We start from the raw sequence: 14863 nt of genomic DNA on the forward strand, positions 1-14863 counted from the left end.
CCACTGGGCACACCAAGTCATTTCAACATGGAAATGTGGGTAATATTTGGTTGAGACGTTGATCAATGACATTTCAATCTTTATTCACCCACTCAAAAAGACAGCCAGAAGTTTGTTGAATTCCTAATGTGTTATCACTATGCTTTCAACCATCTAAAAGCACAACCAAATTCCAATAAAAAAACAATGTCTGATTTTTGGTTTAGTTGTCATCAACCATTTAAAAGCACAGAAAAGGCCTAGATCAGATCAAGCGATAACCGGTGATAGCTGACACCCGCATAGCTGGTGCTTTGGTGGTGTCGGAGGTAGAGCTGTCAAATCAGAGAGGGTGCTCGTGTGGTCATTGTCACAAAGTCACACCTGTCCCACTTGTGTGAGAAGTTCAGAACGAGAAAGTGTAGGCTATATAGAAATAATTACATTTAAAATGTAAAATCATTAAGCTAAATAATGAGGATTTCTATCAGCGTAGATTATGTAGATTACATCTCATATTTCAGTGTTCGAACAAGGCTGATTTCTCTTAATGCAACTCTGTGCAGCCAATGGCATTGTTCGCTTTAAGTATAATGCCAGGAGCCGCTTGTGGATATGACAGCTCTAACGCAGGTCCATCTTAGACTCCCCCAAAACAACCGCGATGCGGGTGTCGGCTAGCGTGGATCTGATAGAATACAGCCCAAGGTTAAAATGGGAATACAATATAAGATATTTAGTATTTATACAACAACTTAATGTGTTATCACTGTGCTTCATCTAACGTCACACCCAAAATGACCTGGATTGCAGTTGAGATTACATTAGAAGTACATAGTGCAAGTGATCAATGCTGTTCGAGATTCTGCGCATATTATTATAGCAATTGTGAAGATCTCCACAGACCTGCGACCTTTGCATGCTATCTTGAACATGCACACGTTCTATGATTACATAAGAAGACATTTATAGTTACAGTAATTTCAAAATGTGGCCATGGATGTGTTACTCATTTAAGGTTGAATACAGTGCCTTCAGAATGTCTTCACACCCCTTGACTTTTTCCACATTTTGTTGTGTTACAGCCTGAATTTAAAATGGATTAAATTGTGATTTGTTTTGTAACTGGCCTAAACACAATACCCCATAATGTCAAAGTGGAATTATGTTTTTCAAAATGTATACAAATTAATATAAAATGGAAAGCTGAAATGTCTTGAGTCAATAAGTATTCAACCCCTTTGTTATGACAAGCCAAAATAAGTGCAGGAGTAAAAAGTTGCTTAAAAACCTGTTTAGGGGATCTGCGTGGTTCTGGTACCGGTTCCGACCGACATTTTCACTTATAAATCGATCTGTGGACACCGTAGATCAAAATGAGCAATAGCCCTGGTTCCCATGGACACAATATTCAAATTACGTTGAAACAACATTGATTCAACCAGTTTGTGCCCAGTGGGATGCCACTTTTCGCTCTCCCATGCTGGGAAAGTCCTGCATGGCCAGCCACCCCAACCCACCCCAGATGCAGTCCAAGACACTGCCAGTTGCTGAGCTAGCTAGGGCTGGGGCTGCCAGGCTCTTCAGGACTTTGGCAGTTAGACAGCTTACAGCCCAGCCCGCTTACATAAAAACAAACTAAATTAGCTTGCTGAGCTAAATGTGTAGTACAGTATATTGTTTACAGTGTCAATGGGCATGGTTGGCATCGTTGTGAGGTCAATGTGGGTGTTCTACTGCTGTTGGACATGTGAAATGGACTTGTGGAATCTGGAGCACAGCCTACAATGGTTGAGAGGTAAAGAGTCCAATGAGGACATAACAACAGTGTGATGTACATTTCTCAATGTCGTCTAATCACTAAGTAGAAATAAAAACAAAAACAGAACAGTTATCCACAATTATTTCACAGGAATAGCCATCCAATCCTCTACTTTTTCCTGTGTTGTATTAGGCCACTGATTCTCCTCAAAAATACTTATGTTTACACATATCTGTCACTTGTGTGGGTGTGGTGTGCTGATGTAATGCTTTGCACAATCAAAGAACAAACACACACACACACAAACACAGAGAGAGAGAGAGCAACCCACTGCATGGTGCTTATACAGTGCATTCGGAAAGTATTCAGGCCCCTTCCCCTTTTCCACATTTTGTTACGTTACAGCCTTAATCTAAAATGTATTAAATACACACAATACCCCATAATGCAAAAACAGGTTTTTAGACATTTCTGCACATTTATTAAACATTTAAAACAGAAATACCTTATTTACATAAGTATTCAGACCCTTTGCTATGAGACTCGAACATGAGCTCAGGTGCATCCTGTTTCCATTGATCATCCTTGAGATGTTTCTACAACTTGATTGGAGTCCACCTGTGGTAAATTCAATTGATTGGACATGATTTGGAAAGGCACACACCTGTCTATATAAGGTCCCACAGTTGAGAGTGCATGTCAGAACAAAAACCAAGTCATGGAATTGTCCGTAGAGCTCCGAGACAGGATTGTGTCGAGGCACAGATCTGGGGAGGGTACCATAACATTTCTGCAGCATTGAAGGTCTCCAAGAACAGAGTGGCGTCCATCATTCTTAAATGGAAGAAGTTTGGAACCACCAAGACTCTTCCTAGAGCTGGCCACCTGGCCAAACTGTGCAATCGGGGGAGAAGGGCCTTGGTCAGGGAGGTGACAAAGAACCCAATGGTCACTCTGACAGAGCTTCAGAGTTCCTCTGTGGAGATGAGAGAACCTTCCAGAAGGACAACCATCTTTGCAGCACTCCACCAATCGGGCCTTTATGGTAGAAGCCACTCCTCAGTAAAAGGCACATGACAGCCCGCTTGGAGTTTGCCAAAAGGCACCTAAATGACTCTCAGACCATGAGAAACAAGATTCTCTGGTCTGATGAAACCAAGATTGAATTCTTTGGCCTGAATGCCAAGCGTCAAGTCTGGAGGAAACCTGGCACCATCGCTACGGTGAAGCATGGTGGTTGCAGCATCATGCTGTGGGGATGTTTTTCAGCGGCAGGGACTGAGAGACTAGTCAGGATCGAGGGAAAGAGCAAAGTACAGAGAGATCTTTGATGAAAACCTGCTCCAGAGCTCTCAGGACCTCAGACTGGTGCGAAGGTTCACGTTCCAACAGGACAATGACCCTAAGTACACAGCCAAGACAACGCAGGAGTGGCTTCGGGACAAGTCTCTGAATGTCCTTGAGTGGCCCAGCCAGAGCCCGGACTTGAACCCGATCGAACATCTCTGGAGAGACCTGAAAATAGCTGTGCAGTGACACTCCCCATCCAACCTGACAGAGCTTGAGAGGATCTGCAGAGAAGAATGGGAGAAACTCCCCAAATACAGTTGTGCCAAGCTTGTAACATCATACCCAAGACGACTTGAGGCTGTAATCGCTGCCAAAGGTGCTTCAACAAAGTACTGAGTAAAGGGTCTGAATACTTATGTACATTTAATATTTCCGTTTTTGTTTTTAATACATTTGAAAAAATGTATTAAAACCTGCTTTTGCTTTGTCATTATGGGGTATTGTGTGTAGATTGATGGGGGACTATGAAATCATTTTCTAGAATAAGGCTGTAACGTAACAGAATGTGGAAAAGGTCAAGGGGTCTGACTATTCTCTGAATGCCCTGTGTTGTCTAGATACTCTCAGGTGGCAACATGCTGCTCTTACTTGGTCTTGACCCGTTTTCTTTTTGACATCAACTTCATTGCAGCTCTTGATACCTAAAAAGACAGATAATCCAAGGGTTAATACATTCTGCAGTCTTGTCTCTGTGTTGTCCTGTGCCACTCCAAGTGAATCATTGTGAAACACAAAGCACAGTTGTTTGACAGCCTTTTTCCTTTCTGTGCATTATGTCATCCCATACAAACATGTGGTATCATGGAGTAGATCTATCCAAGCTGAGGTCATCACAAGTATATTTTGATTGAATGTCATAATTCCCACACCCAGATGATGTCATGTGGTCAGTTCCAGTAGAAGAAAGGAGGTTTGTTATTTTTTCAGTCTGTATTTACCCTTTGGATGGTGTTCTTATTTCAGAGAATCAGCACTGTGGTTAATATGATTCACATTAATGTGGGTTACTAACGTAAAGTAGCATTCATTTCCTCACACTAACATGTCCCAGATAATCAGTGTGAATATAAATCACACAGAACAAACACAAGATGACCGACCAAATATCCCACCAACAGAGTTTACATAATGATGCAATAATTTTTTCTCTTTTTGATATCAAATAAAAAAGGACCAAAAAGCTTTCATTCTTATAGGCCTAGTTATTGTCCTTATGCACACAGTATATACTGCATTGCATTTGAACTATTTGTGAGAGGTTAACAATGGTTTAAGTCACCTTCAACCTACAGTACCGACATAAAAAAATATACTATAGTGTATACTATGGTAGGAATACTATAGTATTCACTGTAGTGTTTTTATGGACTTGACTGCAGTATTCACTGTAGTATACGGTAGTATTTACAGTTTACTATAGTATAAATAATGTTGTACTGTAGTGTTTTTGCAGACTGTAGTACGGTATACTGTAGTATTAACTAGTGATGTTACGTTTGAAACCGGAAACTCTGATTCATCGCTAACTTCGAAGCAGTGTGCCAATGCGTATGTCACTTTATCAGAAGTACGTAATCAATGACGTCAGAAGCTTAGTTTAATCCAATATCTTAGTGCATGCAATGAACCTGGCATCCAGGGTGTATGTGACTGCTCCAGAACAACATTTTGGTGACACGGGTAGAAAACAATTATGTTGCGTTGGGTTGGGTTTGTCATGTATTCCAGTATTCAATATTTCCTGTGTTGGATCTTCAAGAATGTATACAAAGAGGGAGTCTTTTTCAATGAATGTGATTCATGCTACAGCTAAATTCCTCTTTAAATATCACTGATATGAGAAAACACAGGATCACACAATCCCGACTCATGTTTTAGCACGTTAATTAAGACAGGAATGGTGTGTGTGTCAACTACATGCCCGCCACCTTGTGGGGAGTTGTGGATAGTACAACAGGCATGCAAATGCCGCCATCGCTAGCTTGCATGCACCACTAGGCTACAGTACGGTGCATATTTTACCAGTTACCCACCACAATGTTTGTTTGAAGACACTGATTGCCAACAAATTAGTTATAAACACATCTTAATATAACTAAACTCAACAGATGTGCCAACAATACATAAATAAACCCATGTATTGGGTTCATCAAACCCATTTAAAGGCCCAATGCAGTAAAGATTTGATTGATTTCCCTGTGTTTTATATACTGAACAAAAATATAAACGCAACATGTAAAGTGTTGGTCCCATGTTTAATGAGCTGAAATAAAAGATCCCAGAAATGTTCTATATAGGATAAAGTATTCCTTCTAACCCCCCCCAATTGTAAAGTGGTTATCCCACTGGCTATAGGGTGAACGCACCAATTTGTGAGTCGCTCTGGCTAAGAGCGTCTGCTAAATGACGTTAATGTGCCCTTGAGCAAGGCACTCAACCCTAATTGCTCCTGTAAGTCGCTCTGGATAAGAGCGTCTGCTAAATGACTAAAATGTAAAATGTAAATGTAATATGCACAGAAAACATATTTCTCAACTTTTTTGCACAAATTTGTTTACATCGCGACCTCACAACCACAGACCACGTGAATGGGACCGTGTGGGCGAGCGGTTTGCTGATGTCAACATTGTGAACAGAATCCCGAGTGGTGCAGTGGTCTAAGGCACTATATCGCAGTGTTAGCTGTGCCACTAGAGATCCTGGTTTGAATCCAGGCTCTGTCGTAGCCGGCCGCGACCGGGAGACCCATGGGGTGGCGCACAAGTCGTCCAGGGTAGGGGAGGGAATGGCCGGCAGGGATGTAGCTCAGTTGGTAGAGCATGGCGTTTGCAATGCCAGGGTTGTGGGTTTGATTCCCACAGGGGGCCAGTATGAAAAAAAAAATGTATGCACTCACTAACTGTACTGATTTCCTTATATAAACCGTAAATCTTTGAAATTGTTGCATTTATATTTTTGTTCAGTGTATATATTTATATATATTTCCACGCTATGAGATTGGAATAGCATTTATATTTTAGTCATTTAGCAGACAGAGAGCAATTAGGGTTAAGTGCCTTGCTCAAGGGCATATCAACAGATTCTTCACCTAGTCAGCTCAGGAATTCAAACCAGCAACCTTTCGGTTACTGTCCAAACACTCTTAACCACTAGGCTACCTGCCTCCTCAATTATACTGTAATACACATACAATACAATTATAATATTACAATACCATTTTAGTGTAAGAGCTGTTTGAAAAGACAACCTGAAATTTCAATCTATTTTGGTGGGGTGGAGCTTTGGTCTTTCCATGGTGATATCACCATGGGGTAAATTAGTTAATAGACCAATAAGAAAGAGAGTCCCAAACCTCTCTGACAATGACAGCTAGTTTTCAGCTTTCCTCTCCACACTCAGACCACTCCAAAATTCTTGCTTGAGAAATTGCTCTTTGCTAAGAAGCTATTTGTTTTCTTTTTGACCATTTTAATTGAAAACAATCACAGTAAGGTACTTAATTGTTACCCAGAAATGATTTGATATTGAGATAAAAATGGCTGCATTGGACCTTTAAGTGAATTCAACCTCATGGTAGCCTACTGATTTATTTGTAATGGGATATTCAGTGGGATAGACAATACAAGTGCTCCCACTTTTGTTCCAATGTTCTGATGAGGTTAGTTGAAAGTAGGGATCTCTGCTTCAAGTCCCCCTTGAAGGGTTGTCCCTCCTCAATCACTGCTCTAACAGACTACTGAAATCATATGTTGAATGAGTTATTGTTTATGTCCGTTTATGTTTTTATCACGTACATGTTCTTACTTAGCTAGCTAGCTACACATTTCTCTTTAGGGATGGGGGTGGGATCTATATAGAAGTTAGTAGGGCTATTTTTTTGTTTCTCAGAAGTACTACTGAGTTAGGTAGGAGGACATAGAAATGTGGAGCTAATGTTGTAAACCGTGATTGAACACACACTCCAGCACAGTATGTGGCGGAATGCAACTTTAACTTTTATTTGCGGACCGCCATTATTTCATAGAAGAAGAAGAAGAAGAAGAAGAAGATTTGTCTTTGTTTTAAAAGTTGACCAACTGAAGTGGAAGATTCCTGGTGTTTGTGATGCTCGTCGTTTGGTGCAACGCAGACAGGGTGGCGTGAGTGGTGAAACAGAAGAGTCATTGTCTGTTCTTTTGAGTTTTGATGTTGAGTCTTTGCCCGACAAAGTGATATTAGGATATATAAGTTACAGTGAGGGAAAAAAGTATTTGATCCCCTGCTGATTTTGTACGTTTGCCCACTGACAAAGACATGATCAGTCTATAATTTTAATGGTATGTTTATTTGAACAGTGAGAGACAGAATAACAACAACAAAATCCAAAAAAACGCATGTCAAAAATGTTATAAATTGATTTGCGTTTTAATGAGGGAAATAAGTATTTGACCCCTCTGCAAAACATGATTTAGTACTTGGTGGTAAAACCCTTGTTGGCAATCACAGAGGTCAGACGTTTCTTGTAGTTGGCCACCAGGTCTGCACAAATCTCAGGAGGGATTCTGTTCCACTCCTCTTTGCAGATCTTCTCCAAGTCATTAAGGTTTCGAGCCTGACGTTGGGCAACTCGAACCTTCAGCTCCCTCCACAGATTTTCTATGGGATTAAGGTCTGGAGACTGGCTAGGCCACTCCAGGACCTTAATGTGATTCTTCTTGAGCCACTCCTTTGTTGCCTTGGCCGAGTGTTTTGGGTCATTGTCATGCTGGAATACCCATCCACGGCCCATTTTCAATGCCCTGGCTGAGGGAAGGAGGTTCTCACCCAAGATCGTCCCTTTGATGTGGTGAAGTTGTTCTGTCCCCTTAGCAGAAAAACACCCCCAAAGCATAATGTTTCCACCTCCATATTTGACAGTGGGGATGGTGTTCTTGGGGTCATAGGCAGCATTCCTCCTCCTCCAAACACGCGAGTTGAGTTGATGGCAAAGAGCTCGATTTTGGTCTCATCTGACCACAACACTTTCACCCAGTTCTCCTCTGAATCATTCAGATGTTCATTGGCAAACTTCAGACGGGCCTGTATATGTGCATTCTTGAGCAGGGGGACCTTGCGGGTGCTACAGGATTTCAGTCCTTCACGGCGTAGTGTGTTACCAATTGTTTTCTTGGTGACTATGGTCCCAGCTGCCTTGAGATCATTGACAAGATCCTCCCGTGTAGTTCTGGGCTGATTCCTCACCGTTCTCATGATCATTGCAACTCCACGAGGTGAGATCTTGCATGGAGCCCCAGGCTGAGGGAGATTGACAGTTATTTTGTGTTTCTTCCATTTACGAATAATCACACCAACTGTTGTCACCTTCTCACCAAGCTGCTTTGCGATGGTCTTGTAGCCCATTCCAGCCTTGTGTAGATCTACAATCTTGACCCTGACATCCTTGGAGAGCTCTTTGGTCTTGGCCATGGTGGAGAGTTTGGAATCTGATTGATTGATTGTTTCTGTGGACAGGTGTCTTTTATACAGGTAACAAGCTGAGATTAGGAGCACTCCCTTTAAGAGTGTGCTCCTAATCGCAGCTCGTTACCTGTATAAATGACACCTGGGAGCCAGAAATCTTTCTAATTGAGAGGAGGTCAAATACTTATTTCCCTCATTAAAATGCAAATCAATTTATAACATTTTTGACATGCGTTTTTCTGGATTTTTGTGTTGTTATTCTGTCTCTCACTGTTCAAATAAACCTACCATTAAAATTATAGACTGATCATTTCTTTGTCAGTGGGCAAACGTACAAAATCAGCAGGGGATCAAATACTTTTTCCCCTCACTGTATCCTGTAAGAGCTTTGTGCCGAATACATTACGTTGTTACAGGTGTCAAGCTTATGGGCATGTGGCAGCAGTGTGTAGGAGGGAGGTTCCTAGGTGTGAGAAGTGTGCAGAAGGGCATGAGACAAAGGAATGTGTAGCATTTGGGAAAGTAGTGGTATGTGTTAATTCTAGGGGTGCCCATGGGGCTGGGGATCAGAAATGTCCCGTGCGAGAGAGGCAGGTTGAGGTTTCCAGGGTTAGAGTAGTGCAGAAGTTGTCATATGCTGAGGCAGTGAAGAAAGTAGAGGAAGATGGGTCAAGGGGGAGGGATCCTGAGAGGAGTGGTGTGAGTAGTAGATCTGTACCAGTACAGAGGGATAGGCCAACAAGTGATATATGTTTCAGTAAGATTGGATTTCTTGCATTGATAGCAATGGTTATCAACTGTACTGCAGGGATGGAATGTAAGTCGCAGAAAATTGAGGTTGTGGTGGCAGCTGCAGAGAAGTATTTGGGTGTGCGAGACTTGACATCAGAAGAGTTACAGGGTGTGTTAAGTGGTGGTGTCCCTTCCTTTCAGGTTGTTGGCCTGATGTAGGACTAAATATATTTAAATAGTTGAGTAGGGTGGTGTTATTTTATTATTATTATTATTTATTTATTGTGATGTAGTGTTAGATGGTAGGGTCTTTTTATTTTTATTTTAATTTATTCAAGCAAAGTATAAGGGAGTTGTCCTCCAGTCTAGTAGGTGGCGGTAATGCATAATTTATTGGCTGCCAACTGCCGTTAAATTTCATTGAAGAAGAAGAAGGTCTTCGTTTTAACATTTATTCGGTGCCATGGCGTCGATTGAGGCTTGGTTCATGGACGATTCTGACAAAGATCAGAGAATGCCGCATAAGCTAAACCCAAACGAACCTGTGTCTTTGGAGGAGTTAGAAAAGCTTGGGGTTTTCTACTGGAAGGTATCTAGCCAGCAAGGGATAACAACTTTATAACTTCAGCTATCAAGAAAAAGTAGTCAACGTTTAGCTACTTAGTTATTCACTGTCATACCCGTCTGGGAATGCTATTTTACACAAATAAATGTGACTAGTTAAATTGGATTGCGTAACAGTAGCGTCTGAGTCGCAAGTCTGGTCTCATAGACTAGACGTAACATAGTAAACGTTAATCCGGGACATTCAAATTTGTATAGTTTACGTTTGGGATAATTACATAAAACAGGTTACTTAAGGCAAAATGAAAGTAAGGTGGATGGGTAGGTTTATAACGCGAATGTCTAGCAATCCAAAGGTTGCGTGTTCGAATCTCATCAAAGACACATTTAGTATTTTAGCTAATTTGCAACTACTTGCTACTTTGCAACTACTTAGCATGTTAGCTAACCTTTAACTCTTTAACATAACTCCTACCCTAGCTATCGTTAGCGCAACAAGTTGTAATTCGTAACATATTGTACGAGACTAGTGACTGACTGGTTGGTTCTGTACTGTCCATGTCTTCCAGTTAGATGCTGATATTTATGAGACAGACCCTGCGCTGGAAAAGATCCGTAAAGACAGAGGCTACTCCTACTCTGACATAATCACTATCCACAAGGACAAACTACCCAACTACGAGGACAAGGTAATACCTGCATACAGTGACAAGAACACATTTGAGTGTGCTCAGAGTCAGATTACAATTCATGTTTCACTTGTTATTCTGTATGCCAATATTAGACTTGTTATAATGGTACACTTGATAAAAGCACATGAATAAAGTGTCCTGCCATATGTGTACTCCTGTCCCCAGCTGAAGATGTTCTTTGAGGAGCACCTCCACCTGGATGATGAGATCCGCTACATCCTGGACGGCAGGGCCTACTTTGACGTGAGGGACAGGGAGGACCGCTGGATCCGCATCGCCATGACAAAGGGAGACCTGATCACTCTGCCTGCAGGCATCTACCACAGATTCACTCTGACTGAGACCGTACGGCTCCATTTGTCATTTGGCTGTCTACAACACCTACAGTAAAACTGTCCAACATGGAGGGGATTTGATTATCTGGCCAGGGTTGCCCTGTGGGAAGCATTTTCACCGGGCGAAAAGTGATTGCATTAGTTTTGGAACCGGGATTTCTCCCAGGCGTGAGCCAGGTGCCCCGCTCGTGGCCGACGGCAAAGTGACGTAGGTTAAGTACGTGGAGTAATGAGTAGGATTCTGTGTTTTCACATGCAAAAGTGATTGCTTTTGATAAAAACACTATCTGCCTTCTGAATGAAAACTAGTAAGAAAACTTGTATGTTTCTGAACGATACACCATGCTGACTTGTTGACAACATGACCGAGCGGTGCAGATTACTGTTCGATTTGAGACTACTGTTCCATTTGAGAAGGGCGCTCCTCCCTCACCGCTTTTCCCTGTTGATATCACTGGCCATACAGTGCCTTCAGAAAGCGTTGATACCCCCTTGACTTATTCCACATTTTGTGTTACTGCCTGAATTCAATTTTATTTTTTTACCCATCTACACACAATACCCCATAATGACAAAGTGCAAACATGTTTTAAGAAATATTTGCAAGTTTCTTAAATGAAATACAGAAATATCTAATTTACATACAGTGAGGGAAAAAAGTATTTGATCCCCTGCTGATTTTGTACGTTTGCCCACTGACAAAGACATGATCAGTCTATAATTTTAATGGTAGGTTTATTTGAACAGTGAGAGACAGAATAACAACAAAAAAATCCTGAAAAATGCATGTAAACATTTTTATTAACTGATTTGCATTTTAATGAGGGAAATAAGTATTTGACCCCTCTGCAAAACATGACTTAGTACTTGGTGGCAAAACCCTTGTTGGCTATCACAGAGGTCAGACGTTTCTTGTAGTTGGCCACCAGGTTTGCACACATCTCAGGAGGGATTTTGTCCCACTCCTCTTTGCAGATCTTCTCCAAGTCATTAAGGTTTCGAGGTTGACGTTTGGCAACTCGAACCTTCAGCTGCCTCCACAGATTTTCTATGGGATTAAGGTCTGGAGACTGGCTAGGCCACTCCAGGACCTTCATGTGATTCTTCTTGAGCCACTCCTTTGTTGCCTTGGCCGTGTGTTTTGGGTCATTGTCATGTTGGAATACCCATCCACGACCCATTTTCAATGCCCTGGCTGAGGGAAGGAGGTTCTCACCCAAGATTTGACGGTACATGGCCCCGTCCATCGTCCCTTTGATGCGGTGAAGTTGTCCTGTCCCCTTAGCAGAAAAACACCCCCAAAGCATAATGTTTCCACCTCCATGTTTGACGGTGGGGATGGTGTTCTTGGGGTCATAGGCAGCATTCCTTCTCCTCCAAACACGGCAAGTTGAGTTGATGGCAAAGAGCTCGATTTTGGTCTCATCTGACCACAACACTTTCACCCAGTTCTCCTCTGAATCATTCAGATGTTCATTGGCAAACTTCAGACGGGCCTGTATATTTGCTTTCTTGAGCAGGGGGACCTTGCGGGCGCTGCAGGATTTCAGTCCTTCACGTCGTAGTGTGTTACCAATTGTTTTCTTGGTGACTATGGTCCCAGCTGCCTTGAGATCATTGACAAGATCCTCCCGTGTAGTTCTGGGCTGATTCCTCACCGTTCTCATGATCATTGCAACTCCACGAGGTGAGATCTTGCATGGAGCCCCAGGCCGAGGAAAGATTGACAGTTGTTTTGTGTTTCTTCCATTTGCGAATAATCGCACCAACTGTTGTCACCTTCTCACCAAGCTGCTTGGCGATGGTCTTGTAGCCCATTCCAGCCTTGTGTAGGTCTACAATCTTGTCCCTGACATCCTTGGAGAGCTCTTTGGTCTTGGCCATGGTGGAGAGTTTGGAATCTGATTGATTGATTGCTTCTGTGGACAGGTGTCTTTTTTATACAGGTAACAAGCTGAGATTAGGAGCACTCCCTTTAAGAGTGTGCTCCTAATCTCAGCTCGTTACCTGTATAAAAGACACCTGGGAGCCAGAAATCTTTCTGATTGAGAGGGGGTCAAATACTTATTTCCCTCATTAAAATGCAAATCAATTTATAACATTTCTGACATGTGTTTTTCTGGATTTTTTCTCTCTCACTGTTCAAATAAACCTACCATTAAAATTATAGACTGATCATGTCTTTGTCAGTGGGCAAACGTACAAAATCAGCAGGGGATCAAATACTTTTTTCCCTCACTAAGTATTCAATACATGTTAGAATCACCTTGGGCAGCGATTACAGCTGAGTCTTTCTGCTAAGTCTAAGAGCTTTTCACACCTGGATTGTACAATATTTGCACATTATTCTTTTTAAAATTCTTCAAGCTCTGTCAAGTTGGTTGTTGATCATTGATAGACAGCCATTTTCAAGTATTGCCATAGATTTCCAAGCCAATTTAAGTCAAAACTGTAACTAGGCCACTCAGGAACATTCAATGTCATCTTGGTAAGCAACTCCAGTGTATATTTGGCATTGTGTTTTAGGTTATTGTCCTGCTGAAAGGTGAATTTGTCTCCCAGTGTCTGTTGGAAAGTAGACTGAACCAGGTTTTCCTCTACAATTTTGCCTGTGCTTAGCTCTATTCCATTTCTTTGTATCCTAAAAAACTCACTTTTCACTCTGTCATTTAGGTTAGTATTGTAGAGTAACCACAATGTTGTTGATCCATCCTCAGTTTTCTCCTATCACAGCCATTAAACTCTTAACTGTTTTAAAGTCACCATTGGCCTCATGTGGAAATCCCTGAGCGGTTTCCTTCCTCTCCGGCAACTGAGTTAGGAAGTATGCCTGTATCTTTGTAGTGAGTGGGTGTATTGATAACTTCACCATGCTGAAAGTAGTATTTTATTGGGTGACTTTCACTTTTACTTGACTCCTTTTCTATTAAGGTATCTTTACTTTTACTCAAGTATGGCAATTGGGTACTTTTTCCACCACTGTGAGGTAGTCATTAAAAAATGTTAAGCAAAGTTTTACTCCTGAAATTATTTAGGCTTGCCATAACAAAGGGGTTGAATACTTACCCAAGACATTTCAGCTTTTCGTTTTTAATTAATTTGTAAAAATATCTAAAAACAAAGTGGAATTGACATTATGGGGTATTGTGTGTAAGCCAGTGACACAAAATATCTGTGGAAAAAGTAGAGGGGTGTGAATACTTGCTGAAGGCATTGTAGACCGGTGCACCGCGGCTCAGCTTAATCGAACTCCCTCAATGTCTTGGTCAGGTCATGTGGTTAAGATAGGTTATGTACACACTGCCAGAAGTTGACCTATGTAAAAATGAGAATGTCTAGAGCCATACTGCATGTCCAAGTCAAAAGTAAGATTTTTAAATTTCAAATATAATAAAATATTTGATTGTTTTTCCTCATTCATTTTACAGAACTACACTCAAGCCATGAGACTGTTTGTGGGGGAGCCTGTATGGAAAGCCTACAATCGTCCAGCAGAAGAGTTTGATATTCGCCAGAAGTATGTGAGCGCTCTTCAATGCGCTTAAGACAAGAGCAACAGGTGATACTGAATGGATGCACATGTACCAGTGTCCATATAATTATAAGATCTCTATGACCAACCAATCTTCTAGGAACCCATTTAGTGGACTTGGATAATCAAAGACTCATGACAAAGGCTTTTGTTGTAATATCAAGTATTGAAACCCATGCAGTGTCTACATTGTATGGAATTATTATACTAATTAACACCACTTTATGTATTTTACCAACATTATATGATTTTGTCTTTATATTGTAGAATGTATTGCACCACTCAAGGCCACATTCTATTTTTGTAACACTACATCAGTGAGAATCAAGTCTAGTAAGCTGTTTGTTACCTACAGTGAGCTAAAATGCCAGTAAACTATCACATATTAAACCACTCTTCAATAATTTAGTTGTCTAACTTTTCATTCTTCTATAGTAATTGATCGTCACAAGTCTGTTTGTCTCAATCAATAACCATG

General features: G+C 41.3%; 1 protein-coding gene across 1 annotated transcript; it reads left to right on the plus strand.

Moving 5' to 3' along the window:
- The first annotated feature begins 9680 nt into the window (after positions 1 to 9680).
- adi1 (acireductone dioxygenase 1) lies at positions 9681 to 14789 on the plus strand. Its single transcript, XM_041855394.2, has 4 exons — positions 9681 to 9851; positions 10396 to 10515; positions 10684 to 10863; positions 14282 to 14789. The coding sequence occupies exons 1-4, from the start codon at positions 9726 to 9728 to the stop codon at positions 14396 to 14398; spliced, it is 543 nt and encodes a 180-aa protein (XP_041711328.1). The 5' UTR covers positions 9681 to 9725; the 3' UTR covers positions 14399 to 14789.
- The last annotated feature ends 74 nt before the right edge of the window (positions 14790 to 14863 follow it).

This window comes from Coregonus clupeaformis, chromosome 29, assembly GCF_020615455.1.
Source record: "Coregonus clupeaformis isolate EN_2021a chromosome 29, ASM2061545v1, whole genome shotgun sequence".
NCBI classification, from domain to species: domain Eukaryota; kingdom Metazoa; phylum Chordata; class Actinopteri; order Salmoniformes; family Salmonidae; genus Coregonus; species Coregonus clupeaformis.